Below are 18,549 nucleotides of genomic sequence, written 5' to 3' on the forward strand. Positions count from 1 at the left end.
ATATATAAGTAGATAACTTTTTTTGTTACCCATAATATTTTTCAATCCAACAGATTAATGATTAATCTATCACAAATTTAAACTCTATTTAAGAGTCAGTCATTGGTCAATAAATTATTATATGTACAAAACTGGATCCAAAACCCCATACTTGCTTAATCCTTTTATTTCCATTTGAAAGGTACCAGGCCTTAGTAGAGAAGAAGGAGAGAAAGAAGAGAGAAGAGTTGAGAGAATAGTGGAGTGAATTTATGTTGTATTGAATTAATGATTCATCACAGTTTCTTACAGTGTAGTCTGTGTATATATAAGGACAGTTGGGAGGGAGAGATGTTCAACTAACTGATTGGTTGGGAAAGCTAACAAAATAAAACTAACTAACTGTGTCCACACTCATGGCTACACTCTCTAACTGACTTTAACTGAATGCAGCTGAAGCCTTAACTGCCTGAATGCACCATTATTCTGTCATCGTCCTACTTTGAGATTCTTCTACTTCTTCCACCAGTTTTGAGTCTTCTTCATACTTGAAATTCTTCTTCTCATGGCTCCCAGTTTCTGACTCTTCTGACTATACTTCTTTCTTTACTACTTGGCCCATGGCCCGTTTTGTGTTACATTAAGCATGGATCGAAATTGCAAGAATACAGTACTGGGGAGAGCTTTTGTAAACACATATGCTGCTTGTATTGAACCAGGGATGTGACTGACAACTATTTTCTTTGTTACATTGTCTCGAACAAAGTGGAGATCAAAGTGCTTTGACTTTGAGTGTAAGATGGAGTTTGCAGCCAGTAACACTGCACTGAGATTATCACAATGAGAGGGGCCAGAACATCAACTCTTAATTCAATCATCAGATTTTTGAGCCATATTAGTTCAGCTTCCAAATCTGTCAGGGCTCTATAATTAGCGTCAGCGTCAGTGCTAGACCTTGCTACAATAGTCTACTTTTTTGCACTCCAAAAAATGAAATTTTTGCCCAAGAACACACAAAAGCCTCCTGTAGACTTCCTGTCATCTGGATCACCACCCTAATCAGAGTCACTATAGGCAGTGAATTGCATGTTGTTATGCTGGTGCAAGTGCAAGTGCAAGTGCAATCCATAAGCTAGCTCCTCTTGTAAACCTGGAAAATACTGAAACATCTGACTTTGTAGCAGTGAAACCCAAGTGATGAAGTGTTGTGCAAAGTTTGTGATACCAAGCCCTGGGTGCTTGTTTTAGCCCATACAGTGCCTTGGTGAGTTTGCAAACTAGGCTGCCGTCTCCACTGACATATCCTTGAGGCTGCCTCATGTAGACATCTTCACTTAAGTCTCCACGAAGAAATGCATTATTGACATCTAACTACCTAATATTCCACTCATTTGACAATGCTACTGTGAGAATTACTTTTATTGAGGTTGGCTTTACTACAAAGCTATACATCTCATTAAAATCAAATCCAGGCCTTTGGGAGAACCCTTGTGCAACTAATCTAGTCTTGTGCTTCTACAATGAGCCATCAGCATTGTATTTGGCTCTAAACACCCATTTGCTTCCAATGGCTTCTCTTCCTTATGGCAGTGGTATCAGTTTCCATGTGTGATTTCTCATTAGAGCTTCATACTCATTATCCATAGCTTTCTTCCAATCAGGCTGAAATAATGCTTTTTTGACACTTCTAGACTCAATAGTGGCTTGGAGAGCTTTTGGCTTAAAGATGCCATTTTTACTTCTTGTGATCATAGGATGTACACTATAGTATTTTGTTTGAGCAGCATCATCTGGTAGTGCGAGTAGGACAACTTCCAGGTCAGAGAAGAAAATTGGAATGGCAAGACTGGATGGTGCTATAGGTTGTGTAACTGACTGGTGGTAGGAGATTTCAGTTGGTGGTGTGGGATTTATAGGTGATGCATTAGGCGATAAAGCTGAAGTTGAAGATGTGCTAGTGTTTGTTGTGGTTGGCTGAGGTGAGGTTGGAGGGTTCAGTTAAGGTATGAGACTTGGTAGCAGTAATATTCTTGGTGGAGCATGTTGGTTGGTGCCTGGATTCTCTTTTTCTGGCTTGTTGATCAGAAAATTTTCCTCTTTGAAAGGAAATCTGTTTTTATTGAAGACTACATCTCTGGTCACCACTATTTTGCCACTTTGTGTAAGGCATTTGTTACCCTTATGTACTGAGTTGTACTTTATGAACACAGAGGGAGCAAAACAAAAATATAGCTTATGCTTGTTGTAGGGCCTTAGATGAGGGGAACACAGATAGCCAAATACTCTTAAACTATCATAATTCGGCTTCTTTCCAAAGAGCTTTTCCATAGGTGATGCATTGTCTAGTGTAGGTGTAGGGAGTTGGTTGATTAGGTTTGTTGCTGAAGAGAAGGCCTCTCCCCAGTATTTGGTAAACATGCCAGCTCTAGCCAGTATTGACAATCCTTTCTCCACTACATGTATGTTTTTCCTTTTAACACTGTCATTCTGTTGATTTATGTAAGGACATGAGAACCTGTGTATGATGTCCTGTGCCTACAATTCTTTTGCTAAACTGGTGTATTCAGTAGCATTATCAGTTTGTAATATTTTTAACTTAGTATCTAATTGCAATTCAACCATACGTTGAAAAGAAGTAAATACTGATTTGAGCTGAGACCTTGCTTTGATAAGGTACTACCAAGAAAATTTAAAAAATGCATCAAAGAACAAAACAAAATAGAAGTTTCCATTAGTGTCAGGTGTAGGGGCAGGACCCTAAATGTCAGAATATACTATTTGAAGTGGTGCTGTGTACATAGAATCAGAAATAGGAAAAGGACATTTGATGAGATTTTCCTACACAACAGGCTTCACATACTGACTTATTGGAATCAAAATGGACATTGCTATTACAAGATTTCAGAACAGTGGCTACTACACTATCGGAGGGATGCCCCAACCTATTGTGCCAAAGTAAGAAGGTATCCTTGCTGCACAAAGTTGAGACATAGGCAGATTTAGTTGCTGGTGTGAAATGAAGGAATTTGTACATTACCATTTTCAACATCTCCCTGGATTACTACTTCACTGGTTTCCTGGGATTTGACACAACATTTATTAGAATGAAACTCAAAATACACTGTATTCTCATAGCAGAATTGATATACACTCAACAAGTTTTTAGTGATGTCAGGCACATGTAATAATTTTTGCAGAATAAACTCCTTATTGCTCAAATCAGATTTAAAAAGAGATTTTTAACAAGATTGATTTGCAAACCTGAACTATTTCCTACAATCACTTGATCTGACCCTTCATAGACTTGTCCTTTCATCAGATTTTGCTTATCCGAGGTCATGTGATGAGTAGCCCCCGAGTCCAGGTACCAGTTTAGATCTTGGATTGTAGAAGGAGTTGCTAGCAGTGTCTGAGGTTGAGAGCTCGCTTGTAAATTTTGTGAATTGGGCTCAGATCTTGAATCAGCTCTTCCATACCTATTATCTCTCTCATATCTGTACCAGCAATTCTTAGCAGTGTGACTAAACTTATCACATATTTGATACACAGGTCTCTCACCGTTCACCATTCTTCTATTGTTCATATCATCATTTTGCACCATTCTTGAATTTTTATTGTAGCCTCGTTGTGTAAATCTTAAGTTGTCACTGTATTGAGCAACAGATCCGGAATTACTTTGATTGCCTTGAAATTTGCTGTTCTGAAATTGTCCTTGTCCTGAATCGATCCTATTGTAGTCATTGTATGAAAATCTTCCTCCTCTACCTGATCTTCCACTCCTGAAGTCTCCTCTGAATCCTTTACCTCTTATGTGAGCAAGATTGACCTGGACAAAAGATTTTGGTTTCCTGAACCTTTCAAGCATTCTTTCGTGTGTTAGAAGAAATGCTTCGAGCTCACCAACTGTGATGCTAACGCATTTATGGTGCTTTTCAACGCAAGTACATACTCGTTCACAGAACTCCCCATCTTGATAGTGCTGAGTTTGTGCTTCAACTGTATAATCTTTGCTCTGATTTGAGAAGTGAAATGATCATCTAGACATTTTCATATCTCATACGCATACACACATCCAACTATTCTTGTGGTGAAAGGCTTTGTCATGGAGACCAAGAGCCATGATTTCAGCAGAGCGTCCTGCCTCTTCCAGACTGGGAATTCAGGATTTACTTCACCATTTTTCTTGAATTGTGTTGGTATCCTTTCTCCAGTTATGTGATGTAGCAGATTGTGTCCTTCAATCGTAGATTCAGCTTGGTCTTTCCATTGTAGAAAAATTGTCCTCATCGAATTTCATCGAGATCGGAGAGGATGTAAAACTTTGTTGCGGTGCAGCAAATGTTGCTTATTCTTCAGCCATAATTGCATATTCTGTGAAGTTCTGATACCATGAAAGGTACTAGGTCTTAATAAAAAAAAAAAAGAGAAAAAGAAGAGAGAAGAATTAAAAAAAAAGTAGAGTAAATTTTTATTGTATTAAATTAATGTTTCAACACAGTTTTTTATCGTGTAATCTGTATATATATAAAGACAGTTGAGAGAAATATTCAACTAACTAATTGATTAAAAAAGCTAATAGAATAAAACTAACTAATTGTGTCCAGTCTAATACTTATAACTAATTTTTAACCGACTTTAACTGAATGTAGCTAAAGTCTTAATTGATTGAATGCACCATCATTCTGTGACCATTTATTTGAAAAGCAAATCAAATACTTCCAAATAAAGATATATATGCCCCAGATCTAGTTGATTTTTTTAATGTTAAAATAATTATTCTTTATTACGCTTTGAGACTCTTGTTTTTTGGGTTTTGCTATAAAACAATAAACATCGCCACTGCTACTACAATATAATAATGCTTTATTTTAAGCTGGCTATATATAATTCAAATATTAATACGTATACGTATTTAAAACAATATATGACTGGCCTAAATACGTACTCTTGGTCGTTCAAGGGAGAAGAGAAGTTTCTTTGAAATATGATAACCTAATAATCAATTAAATTATGGAGTTAATGGTGGCATGTATAGTTATTACCATAATAACTTAATAAGTGGATCAATATTTTTATGGGGAGTGCTAGATAAATAATGACCATCTTAAACAATATTAACAATCACTAATCAAATAAAAATATACTACACTCTAATTTAATACTACTAATTAAATTTAAGATTAATTTATTCTTTTAACTTTATTAATTCACATTATTTATATATTATTTAAAATTGTAGTTGGTTACTATTACGTTGGGTAATCAGAGGTTAATGGGCTGGATTCGTTGGGTTGACCTAATCGTATAAGGGAGGAAGCCTTTGAGCGAGTTTGCACCTTTAGAGACTCCTTCCGACTTGTGAGTGTGAGAGAATGGGGGGTGGTACCTACAAAGACACTCTGATGCCTAAGTTAGCAAGGGTGTGAGCAGGTCAAGAGAGTATTGAGACTTAGAAATACCTGAAGGGTGTCAGTGTATTTATAGTGGTGAACCAATAACTCCGTTGGAGTAGTTCCACCTTTTAGGGTGGATAACCGTCCCTTTATTTTAGTGAGGTTATGATATGACTTTTGGAAGTGGGTTGAGAAATTTTAGGGGCAGTTATTATCTGCCAGCTAATCTTTGCTCCCGACTTTTTTAGAGCAAGTCGTGGGGAGAACCGACTTCTAAAGAAAAGGTCGGTGTTCTGAGGAGCCCAACCTTGTGGTTGGATCTGTAGTTTGGACCTGAACCTTAGCGTTGGGCCTGAATCTTAGCGTTGGGCCAGATATGAACAATTACCTATATTTTTCCTATTTTTTATAGATACCCCATTTTAAAAAAATTATATGATACTTTTATTTATGAGTAGTTGACTATAGAAGCAGAGGTTGGGTTGTCATGATCAATCAGATTTAATTTTCTTCCAACTGTTTTTGGGCACAATTATATTATGAATGGAAGAAATCAAAAACAATAATTATTTTGTCTTGTAAAAGCTAAGTAATATATATATACATATATATATTACCACAAAACAAATATTGTGTTCCCATAAAATGTATTATATCGAATATGTACTATATATAATTATTGATTTGGTATTAAAATTTTTTAAAAAATTTGAATTTGAATTTTTAATTTTAAATTTGTTAACAGTAAAATCACTTATTTCAAAGCCTTGAACTGTATATACATATTAAAAATGAGTTAAACTACATATATATTTATATATCATATAATATATAAATAATATTTTTAAAAAAATTATCATATACAATCAATTAGAAAAAGTATTAAATATAACAATTACCATAACTATGCTAGACGTATAGTAAAATGAGCTATTATATAATATATATTAGAATATAAATATACATTAAAAATAAATCAAATAACACATTTATTTATATACAAATATATAATAGTTAATTTTAATATTCACATGACATTTTTGAACAATTATTCACATGTTTTCTGTGACTAAGAACTTGATATTGTGGAAGAGATTATCCTTGACACTGTATATATATTAACCATTAAATATCCAAATGATTATTCAGAAAATTCCAAAAGCTAGAATACAAAAGTTGAAGATCGGAGCTGTTTGGTGCGCATACATGTGCTCTATCTCGTGTGTGCCTTTCATGAGGGGCCGTAAGCAAAGATATTGTTGATTTTTATAGGCATACCTTTGTGTCTTGTTTTTCTGTTGGGATTGTTGACACAAACAAACACGTCATAAATGAGAAAGAAAGCTTCACCTTGAATCCCTTATTAAATGGGTTTAGCTAACATCTATTTCAAAAATGGCAACTACTCCTATGAAGATGTCAAAAACATCTTTTCATAATGATTTTTGTATAAAAAATGTAATTTATTTATTTTACAACATTTTAAATAAATAAAATCAAACCTTATAATTTATCATCTAATGGTCAAAATAATATATATTCACATGATGATAATAATTAGATCTTCATTGGAGTCGCCACCTTCAAAAATACATATTAAAAATATCACTTAAAAATTAATTTTAATTGACTGAATAATTAATTCATTCGTCTACTTAAGTTAATATTATAATCTAATAGCTAAAATTAAAAATAGTTATCAATTAATATTTTTTTTAATAAAAAAATGAAAAAATTTAAGTTTCTATAATGTAGTTATCGTACATTTATTAAAATAAAATTTCAATTACTAATAATAACAACTAAACCCTAATTATATTGATATGTACTATATTTTATTGTACTATATAAATTATTAAATGAGTAAGCAGAAAGCTTTATTTCCCATAAATATTGTAATAACAAGACTAATAATTAAGGTCATGACTATTCATGTCACACGGTAAAATTCGTACTATATCTTGACGAATTCACATGTTTTTCTTCTTGGCTCTTTTGGCACATAACTTTTTTTCTTCCCAAAGAAATTTTGACATGTTTGGTTATATATCCATCACTCTATGTCTCTATTCTTTGTAATTTCATATTCCTTAAAAACTTATTATTAAAATATTTACAAACTATTCACTAAAGCGATAATTCTATGTCAAGATATCGCATCCACGAATTATTTATTTGAGATGCTTTTTTGGCAATGTGTTTTTATTTTTTCAGAGATAACAAGCATCGAAAATTTGATATCATATTATAAAATCAGATATTCAAAAATTTAAATTGTTAGATAAAGAGACACAAATGATTATATATCTAATGTTAGTTTTAATTAATAGTTTGAGTTAATTATGGTTTTAAATAGTAAACAAACATATTACTTTAGCCATCAATTTCTAATATAAATAACTAGTTAAAATTTGTGCAATTTGATATTACTAAAACACGACATTCTATTCCATGCAACAAATTTTTTTTAAAGCTATATTTTATCCAATTTTTTTAAGGGAAAGTACAAATTAATGGAGTTTTGGAATAATTGGGTTTATACCATCCATGAAGAAAGTAATTTGATTGCAACATGTGTTTTAATAGACGAATTTAATATAGATGTCTATGTAATTTAAGGTGTAATATCAAAAGCTAGAAAAGCTGCAATCATATGTTAAAATTAAAAAAATAATAATAATATATGCTATCAAAATAAATATTGCAACTTGTGTTGCTTTAAGACTTTAAAGATCAATTTTGAGAAATTTAAAATATAAACCCATGCAGTCATATGAAATCTCCAAAATATATTAGTAATATCTAACGTCAAATATTAAATTGTTCACTTTTAAGGTTTTAATATCAAATATGCATGCAATGTGCCTATTAAATATAAACACACGAAATTAAATAAGTGCATAAAGAATTCCATAAGATCTTAAAAATCTCTCTAATAGGAGGAAATAATATGTCCTGTGGGCCAATGGTTCTTTGTAACATGGCATATAAAGGAAAAAAAAATAATAAATAGAAAGCTAGAGAGTGAGAGAGAAAAGTTATGTTTACTTTTTCTTTTGTTTAATATAAAGAATTCAAAAAAAAAAAAGGAAGAAAGCATGAAGTCAAGTAACCACTCATGGTTGCACACCAATAATAATACAAAGTGCAGACTCAAACACATTATTTATGCATATATATGAGTATTTTACACAATAGAGTAAAAGCTTTTGGCGTGTGAGCTATATATGTATTTCTAAAAATTCTCAAAGAGCTAATTAAGAGCTTGATGGGGTTAATCCATAATCAATTCACTTGGACCAAAAATTAAATATAATGTTTTCATATTATTATGATGAGATTTGAATATTCTAAATTTTAAATTTTATTTTAGAAAATAAAATATAATTTATTATTATTTATTTTATAGGTAAAAAAAAATATGAGAGAGAAAATATTTAATAGTAAGAGATCTTACTTTATTTTTTAAAATAAAAATCTAAAATTTAGAGAATCCAAATTTATTATGATGATACAAAATAAAAATTGAATTAAATTCAATTATATTTTGTTTAGTAAAAATATTTAGTAATAAAAAGATATTAGCCAAAAACAGTCAAAACTTATTTTATGTAATAATTAATAAATATTAAATAAGACAAGTTTTAGTTTTTTTTTTTATCTCCCGGCATTATCGTTTGTTTAGACTTTAGATAGTATACATACTATTTTAAGTTCAATTCAATAAAATTAAGTTTATTTTACTCATTTAATCTTCTTTTTTAACAACAATATCAACTTGGAGCGCGCAAGAATCAGCTCTACTCTAAACTAGGTTTGGACCAAAAGACATATTTTAAAGAGTTTGAATTTATCTATTTTATTTAGTATGATTTTCGTATCCGATTCGGATCATATTTAAGATAAATTCGACCTGATTAATGTCACATTTCATAACTAAAATATATATACTTTTAGTGAAATTAGGGTTTATATTACAATATAATTAAACACGGCAAATAATTTTCCACTAGTACTAGCGTGTATGTATGTAATAAGCACATAGAATATATTAGAAGAAATCTGTGAGTTAAATTTTTTTACGGAATAACCATCCGCGAGAAACTCTTACAAAATAAAGATAGTAAGAATGTAAGATACACGTTCCTGTATCAAATAAAACAAAATAACAAAGAGACAAGTCTCTGCAACGTAACTTTTATATATATATATATATATTAAAATTAAAATATATTTTTCAAAATATAAAAAAAATATATTAATAATTAATTATAATAATTAATTTTAAAGTACAAATAATATATTTTAATATACATAGTAGGTTTTTCTTAAATCCCTTTAAATGAAACGAGTAAGGAAATAGATAAAAGGGAAAACGAGCTTGGAAAACAATATTTTAAAGAGCAATGGTAGGGGTCAGTAATTTTTGTGATTTTTAGCCATCAATTAGTCATCAATGATAATTTGATGGTGTGAGATTGGTATGAGATTTCATCCAATGGCTCACCTTCCTCTGCTGGTTACATGCTAGCCAAAATTTAATAAAACTGTTGGCCCCTAGATTTTTCCTATTTTAAAATATAATAAATACTCTAAAATATCATCTATTTCTTTCTCAATTTATTTATAATTAAAAATGTGCTGTAAATACACCAGTTTCAAAACTTTCAACAACTAACAAACACCAAAAGCATTTAAAAAAATTTATTATTACATGTCATATTTTTATGTATATTCTTACAGAGAATCTTTAAGGTTAACAGATTTTAATAATTTTAGCCAATAATTAATTAATATAAATATTAAATTATTTTAATAAATAAATTTTATTAATTTATATATAAAAATTATAATTAATAAGAGATGGCCATTGTCCACTATGCTACTACTATATATGACCATTCTTATCAGCTTCCTTCTTTGTGCACTCCTCTCTTAGCTTTGTTTAACCACTACAAAACATCACACCCAATGTCTAAGTTAAAACAAGCATTCACCCAACTCACTCATTCTTCCACTAACAACAACAAGAAAAAGAAGCTCTTCTTGTCTTTCTTCGCCACCCTCCTCCTTGTCGCCTCCGTCGTCGCCATAGTCGCCGGCGTAAACTCCCACAAAAACAACACCTCCTCTTCCTCCTCCTCTCTCGCACTCTCCCACCACTCCCACACCATCATCAAAAGCGCTTGCAGCTCCACATTCTACCAAGACCTCTGTTTCTCCGCCGTCTCCTCCGAGCCTGGGGTGACAAACAAGGTCACTTCTCACAAAGATGTCATTGAATTGTCCCTCAACGTTACTTGTAGGACCGTCGAGCACAACTTCTTTGTTATCAAGAAGATTCTCGAGGAGCGGGAGAAGATCCTCACCCACAGGGAGAGGATCGCCCTCCACGACTGCCTCGAGACCATTGACGAGTCCCTTGACGAGCTCCATCAGGCCTACGAGGACATCAAGCTCTATCCTAACTCTAACAAGAAGACTCTCTACCAGCACGCCGATGATCTCAACACTCTTATCAGTGCCGCCATAACCAACCAGGTCAGCGAACTAATGTCTTTATGAGATGACGATAGTATATATATGACTATATGTTAAGTAATTTAATCTAAGTGAAAATTTATATAGTTAAAAATCGTCACATAACATTTTAAATATAATTTTTCAAGTTGAAATTGAAATGTGAGGTAGTTGTTGGAATTTTAAGTTTGACTAAATCTTTTATTATTACAAGTTTACAACAAACAAACTATTCCTTCAGAAAATGAAAGAAGCAAAATGACGCCATTGACTAAATTTTTTTTACTGCATTTATCAATTTAAAACGCCTTAATATTTTGAGGTATTAATAAGCATAAATTGAAATTGAAATTTCGGTAGCTTTTGGGCTTATCCAAATTCCAAACCACCTCTTGAGCGCAGCTTAATGGTGGTGGTTGAAGGAGCTTTAATTTTCAAGTTCTAACAGATTTAATTGAGTGAACAAACTAACTAACTGACTGTAACAAACTCTAACGGAATAATAATAATAAGCTAACTGAGTGAGCGAGTTAGTTATAACTAACCGTAATGCGACAATGAACCTGTATCAGGTGACTTGCTTGGACGGTTTCTCGCACGACGCGGCGGACAAGAAAGTAAGGAAGGCTCTAGAAGAAGGTCAGGTACACGTGGAGCACATGTGCAGCAACGCATTGGCTATGGCGAAGAACATGACCGACACCGACATCGCAAACTACGAGCAGAAAATGATGACGACGGCGAACGGAGGAAGGAAGTTGATGATGATGGAGGAAGAAGAAGACGAGAAGGGAGTAAAGTGGCCGCAGTGGATGTCGGTTGGTGACAGGAGGCTGTTGCAGGCGGCGACGGTGGAGGCGGACGTTGTGGTGGCGGCGGACGGGAGCGGGAACTTCAAGACGGTGTCGGAGGCGGTGAAGGCGGCGCCGGAGAAGAGTAGCAAGAGGTATGTGATTAAGATCAAAGCTGGTGTATACAGAGAGAATGTTGAGGTGCCGAAGAAGAAGACGAATATAATGTTCTTGGGAGATGGAAGAACCAACACCATTATCACCGGAAGTAGAAACGTTAAAGATGGCGACACCACCTTCAACTCCGCCACCGTCGGTAAGATCTTGTTCATTTTCTACTTTAGTTAGATTCCATTCATGACCCTAATTTATTAATTACTTTAACTTGCACTAGATAAGAAATAAAATCAATTAATTAATTAATTAAGTAATTATTTTTTATTTTTTTTAATTTAAAAGAAAAGGATAAATAAATGGTTTGGCTAACGGTTATATACTTGTGAGTTGTAAGTCGCCAATTATTTGATGTCTTATATTGGAATTGGAATATTGGATGCAAGTAGGGTTGTCAGTTTTTTATTTTATGTTTTTTTTTACGAGGGATGTTAGGAGATTAATAAATAAACAATCATGATACTTTACATTAATAATCTATCAGTATGCTCAAATATAAAATACATATTATATTATTATGATTAATTTGATAGTTAATTTTAATGTATATATTATTTTTAAAAAATAAATAAATTTCTCTATATATTCATTCTAAATATTTATTAAGTTGGAATCAAAATGCTAGATATTTTGTATATTAAAGTTGATATTCATTTGGACACCAATTAAATTTAAATGAAGAGAAAAATAAAAAAAATGAATGAAGTTCATAATATAAATTAATAGTAATGGCTAAATAATTATACAAACTTTTCTAAAGATAAATAATTTTTTGCTTAGCACATTTATAACTTAATTAATTAATAATTAATATCAAAACATATTTAATTATATATATGAATGATGAAAATATTAAAATTATAGATATTTTGAAACGAACTAAATAGTAATTAATAGATAAAGTGATAATTGCACCGTAGCATTCGCCTAATATTAGAACTTAGAACTTATTAGACGATCTTTATATTATGTGATCAACAAAGCATTCCCTTCCAAAACGAGTATGAAATTTAGCGCAAGGAAACGATGCGCATAAAGTGTCATATGCAACTTGTTCTTTAATTTGCACCAATACATGATATAGATCCTTCTACTCTTCTAGTATTGGATGTCTTAGGAATTTCCAACAAAATACCAAAAAGAACTCTAGATAAACAATAGCTTTAATTTGCAAGAGTTCCTAATTCTTTTATATTTACCAATATGGGTATGTGTCTATCTTCCTCAAAGAGTGGAAAAGATTGAAAAGCTGGCATGCTTTCCGTCACTCTAATTCCACCCAATAATTGAAAAAGGTTCAAGTGTAAATTAAATAATCAATAGCTTAATTTAAGGGATCGGATACTTAACATGGATGGCCTATAAATATATGCATGGTTAGAGCAACACTCACCATCATATCATTGGTTAGTGCTTGCTATCATGTGTTATAAATAAATATATATATCTATATATATATATACACATTAATGCCTTTAATTTCGGGGATGGAGGCTTAGCTGTAAGACAACAACAAAATTTTTGGGCCACAGCATATTATATGTTTAGTGTTAGTGTTATATACTTATATGTCATAACCCTATTTTTCATCATAATTAGTATAATTATCTTTTTTTTTTTTCAATAAAAGCTATCATTTTCAATAAAATAAGGGGGCGGGTTAGCATGCACATGGATTCTTCAATTTTGACTTTTGATCATAGTTATATCTTTTTGTCAAATATATTAACTTTTCACACACTGGCTTTTCTGCTATATATATGGAGAAATCAAAGTTTAATAGTGTCCTGTTAGAAAGATGAAATTAATGTTGCATGTTCATGACTTTTCTTCGAAATATTTCATACACGTTTTTATGATTGAAATACAATAAAGAAGATCAAAACATATATCTTATCATGCTAAAAAAAAGAAATATTATGTAAATTAAATTAAAAAATATTATTATTTATACATCACTATTTACTAGTCTTTTTTCTTCATCTCTTAATGAATTCATGCACATAAAGAAGAAATATATAAATAGTACTTTTGTTCTCTTTCTTAATTACGAAGTAAATAATTTTTAACCAATAAGAATGTGCTATATATTAAAAAAAAATGGGAGCAAATATTTTTTATTAATATTAACCAATATTTTTAAATTAATACTTTATTTTTTATATTATTAAGAATTAGAGTTCAAAAGTTAAGATTTAAAAGTTAATACTTAGAATATAAAATATTAGTTAAGTACTAACAAAACACAATAAATTTTGTCAATTATATAATATTAATATATTATCCTATATTAAAATCATGCTGACGTCATAATTAAGAATAGCTAACTTGTGGTTGTGGAGTTATACTGTTAGGTAGCGTTTGGTGGAGAGATAGAGATAGAAAGACTGAGACTGAGAGACAGAGACTGAGAGACAGGGATTGAAATAAATTTCAATATTTTGTTTGGTGTAAAATGAAAGACAGGAATTGAAACAACAATGAAACTCTAATTTAATTTGCACAAAGGGTAAAATTGAAATTAATTAATTGAAATGAAAGTATTTAAGGTATAAAATGTTATTAAAATTTTAGTCTCCATCTCTAAAAATTTCAGTCCCCTGTGTCCCTACTGTTTGGAGATATTGAAATATTGAAATTTTAGAGACAGAGACAAAAATTTTAGTACCAGTCTCTGAACTAACAAACACAATACTGAGTCTCAATCTCTCAGTCTCTGTCTCAGTACCTGAAAACAAACGCTATCTTATAGTCTTATGGGCAAAAGGACCCGGTCCCTCTTTTAATGGCCCAATGCATGTGGCACACAAGAAAAAAATTTTAGAATAATAAATTCACTTAGATTTTTTTCTTAGAGAATTAAAATATTTTAAAAAAATTCTTTTGTACTATTTAAGATGCTTTAATATATTTTCACGTGAAATCTTTTTTTTTTTAAATTCCTAACAATTTAACTGTGAAAACTCAAGTGCAGTCGATCTAAAAATTTAGTCAAATTAGTCAAATTATCTAACGACTCTTAGTTATTAACTTCACACGTAAAATCGCATGGATTTGAATTTCTACCCAATTTAATTTATCTTTCTTAGGAAAACCTTTTTTTTTTAGTATATAGATGTTCTTTCAAATGGAAAAAGGAATTGGGTTACAGCTAAAAGTGGTTGCTTTTTCCATTTAACATGACTTTATATATATGCATATATTGTTCCATTAGGTTCCCTTTGTCTTTTTCGGAATATTTCAGCTTCAAGCTTAAGTGTTTGAATTTCGTAGGCCTTAACTTTATTTTATTTAAGCCCGAACATTCCTTGATGCTTCCTTCCAACCTATTCCCTTCAATCATGCATGACAATTTGTCATGGCTCTCTATCTGTATTTGTTTATTTATTTTATAATAATAATAATAATAATAATAATAATCTTATAACATAAACGCCCCATAGACTTGCATGCTACCCACACTTTATATCTTTTGGCTGAACTGTCACTATCTTTCGCCATATAAACATCTTAGAAATTAATCTCTCTAGATCTATAATCTATTAGCTAGTCATAATTAAAGATTACCCAACTTATGAGTTATGACCTTGTCTTATACCATGTCCTATACTTCATACCACATATATAGCTTATGACCTTTCCTCTAGTATTTATGTCTTTCCAACTTTTCTCTGAATTAATTGTTGTAACCCCATTTGAAATCTAATATATTAAAATTGTGACCTTCCAAGCATGCTTGTATTTGTATAGTTGTATGTATATATGTCCCACTATATATATGGTTTTTTTTTTTTAATTTTCACCCCACTTGCTGCTCGCTAGAGACTAGAGAAGCCTATTGATGACCCCATTTAGATGCATGAACATGTGCAAATGTGCAATTGTACAATCTAATTTGTCTCCAAAATTTGTCCTTATGTATGAACAAAAGAAACAAGTAGTAGTAATAAGGACCACTCATCAAATGTATTCAAACCATTTAACCATGCCTAGATCGCTAGCTAGTTTTATTTATTTATGGTATCTGTAGTTCAAATTTATTTAATTTCTATGCTGAGAAGAACATGTGCATCTCGTGCTAGAGGAAAGGAAAATATGTACTATTGTGTATCACCTTTTTTTCCTAACTATAGTAGTTGAAAAGTTTGCATCTTCCAATTTAAGAAACTTAGTTAAATTATTTGAAACTTAACCCACGTCACACACAACATACTTATTACTCACAAAGCCCCAACCACTATCGAGTACGTATAAGTTCATGAATGTTTCATTTTGGATAAAAAGACAAAGAGCCATAAATAATCTCATCCAAAATAAGCCGAAAAACATGCATGATTATTGATATTAACTTTTACATAAAAGTAGATAAATATGTTCATTTTATATCATTCATTGATTTATTTACATATGAATTACCATTAGATTTACTACAATAATAATAATCTTGATTTGAAGCGAGGCAAATTATACTCATGTATACGCTATTTTTAAGATTTGAACTCAAAAACTTTTTTATTACAATATGAGATATGCATTCATTTAATTATGGAAAAATATAAGGTACTAATATATTATTTGTTAATTTATTGTTAATAATAATTAATTATTATATTTTATTATTTTAAATACATGTATAAGGAGACACATTCAGAAAATATATCTACAAAAATACTTTCATTAAACACAACCATAAAAAAGACATTTTTATTAGATACATCCATAACAATACTATAAATAAGAGTTGAGAGAAGTTGGTAGAATTTTTATTGGTAACGTAGCGGGGTTGTTTAATTATTTTGAATACATTTCATAAATAATTACAAATTTATGTATATGGTTGCAGCCGTTGTGGGAGCAAACTTTCTTGCAAGAGACATAACCTTCCAAAACACAGCCGGAGCAGCAAAGCACCAAGCGGTGGCACTTCGAGTCGGTGGCGACCTCTCAGCCTTCTACAACTGCGATATCCTCGCCTACCAAGACACCTTATATGTCCACAACAACCGTCAATTCTTTGTCAATTGCCTCATCGTGGGCACCGTCGACTTTATCTTTGGTAATTCAGCCGCAGTTTTTCAAAACTGCGACATCCATGCCCGGCGCCCTGACCCTGGTCAGAAGAACATGGTCACGGCGCAGGGCAGGGTTGACCCTAACCAAAACACCGGAATTGTGATCCAAAAATGTAGGATTGGTGCCACCACGGATTTGGAGCCTGTGAAGAAGAGTTTCCCTACCTACCTTGGTAGGCCATGGAAGGAGTACTCTAGAACCGTGATCATGCAAAGCACCATAAGCGATGTGATTCAACCTGTTGGATGGCATGAGTGGAATGGAGACTTTGCATTGGACACTCTGGTTTATAGAGAGTACCAAAATACTGGGCCTGGGGCTGGTACTTCTGCTAGGGTTAACTGGAAGGGCTATAAGGTAATTACAAATGCTGCTGAGGCCCAGGCTTTTACAGCTGGGGCCTTCATTGGGGGTTCTAATTGGTTGGGCTCAACAGGCTTCCCTTTCTCTCTTGGGTTATAATTATTTATATTTGTTACTTAACATTGAGTCCATTCATGGTCCAAAAAATTTATTAAAAAAAAAGACACTTTGAGTCTATTCTTTTTCCCCCTTACACCTACTAGAATAGTAGAGGAAAATTGGGTTAAAAAGAGAAAGAGAAAATGAGGGAGGGTGTGATTATTATCATTATTGAGATTAAGATGTATTATTTGGATATCATCAAAAAAAAAAAAGATGTATTATTTGGAGTGCCATATGTTACTCTACAGATGAGGCTGATGTTACTTTAATTTATTTGTTGTAATGTTGCTCATATGGTTGGAATTAATAAGTTTATTATATTCATATTATATGACAAGGTTTTGGCCGCCTTCATTGATTAAAAGTTATAGGAAAAATATATGGAACCAACTAATAATCAGCCAAGAATAGAACAACATAATTAATTATAATTAGTTTTATTAATTTATAATTTAATTTGTTTGTTAAATTATTGTTGACCACGTTAGTGTTAGGAGAGAATCACGGAACAGATGCTTTGATCATTCATTAGTTGATTTCATATAATTAATTATGTTTTATTAATGCGTAACACATGAAACATAGAAATCATATCCAAAACCATCCAATTTACAAGAAAAAGAAACATCCGTGTGCCTATTAGTAGCAACATCTGGTTACCAGTTGGCTGATTCTTGGCTTATATAGAGTTGGTTCCCTAGCATTGTTGAAAGTTATATTATGTTTTTAAATGATGATGAGAATTAAGAACACGCAATTGCAAGTTTTTTTTTTTCCGATTTCAGAGCTTCGTTCCAACTAATTTAAACTCGATTTGGATCACGTACATGACTTTGATGAATGAGTCTCTCTAAGAATTGTTGTATATACTAAGTTTGGAACTCAAGTCCTATTTAAGGAAATCTGAACTGCTTATTACGAATAAATTTCTACAATAGTTTTTCAGATTTAGCGAATTACTCAATTTGATTCATAAGGTTTCAATTTTACTATAATAGTCCTTCAGATTTAGCTTCGAACACCATAGTGGTTCTTGGATCAATTTTGGTGGTAATTCAGTTGACGGAGTGCTGATGTGATATTCTGTCAGCTGAATCAACACCAAAATTGACTCAGAAACTATTATGATGTTCGAAATTGAGTCTAAAAGACTA

At 31.7% G+C, this 18,549-nt stretch overlaps 1 protein-coding gene across 1 annotated transcript; it reads left to right on the forward strand.

Annotated features, from left to right (window-relative positions):
* Positions 1-10,266: 10,266 nt before the first annotated feature.
* LOC107473218 (pectinesterase) lies at positions 10,267-17,724 on the forward strand. The gene is made up of 3 exons (XM_016092767.3): positions 10,267-10,913; positions 11,465-11,999; positions 16,701-17,724. The coding sequence occupies exons 1-3, from the start codon at positions 10,344-10,346 to the stop codon at positions 17,390-17,392; spliced, it is 1,797 nt and encodes a 598-aa protein (XP_015948253.1). The 5' UTR covers positions 10,267-10,343; the 3' UTR covers positions 17,393-17,724.
* The last annotated feature ends 825 nt before the right edge of the window (positions 17,725-18,549 follow it).

Source organism: Arachis duranensis, chromosome 2 (assembly GCF_000817695.3).
Source record: "Arachis duranensis cultivar V14167 chromosome 2, aradu.V14167.gnm2.J7QH, whole genome shotgun sequence".
NCBI classification, from domain to species: Eukaryota; Viridiplantae; Streptophyta; class Magnoliopsida; order Fabales; family Fabaceae; genus Arachis; species Arachis duranensis.

What these genes read in the sequence shown, in the direction of transcription:
- LOC107473218 (XM_016092767.3), top strand. Translation starts at nt 10,344, where the DNA reads ATGTCTAAGTTAAAACAAGCATTCACCCAACTCACTCATTCTTCCACT. An exon ending in GTGCCGCCATAACCAACCAG is followed by an intron (nt 10,914 to 11,464) that starts GTCAGCGAACTA and finishes AACCTGTATCAG; the next exon opens with GTGACTTGCTTGGACGGTTT. An exon ending in CTTCAACTCCGCCACCGTCG is followed by an intron (nt 12,000 to 16,700) that starts GTAAGATCTTGT and finishes ATATGGTTGCAG; the next exon opens with CCGTTGTGGGAGCAAACTTT.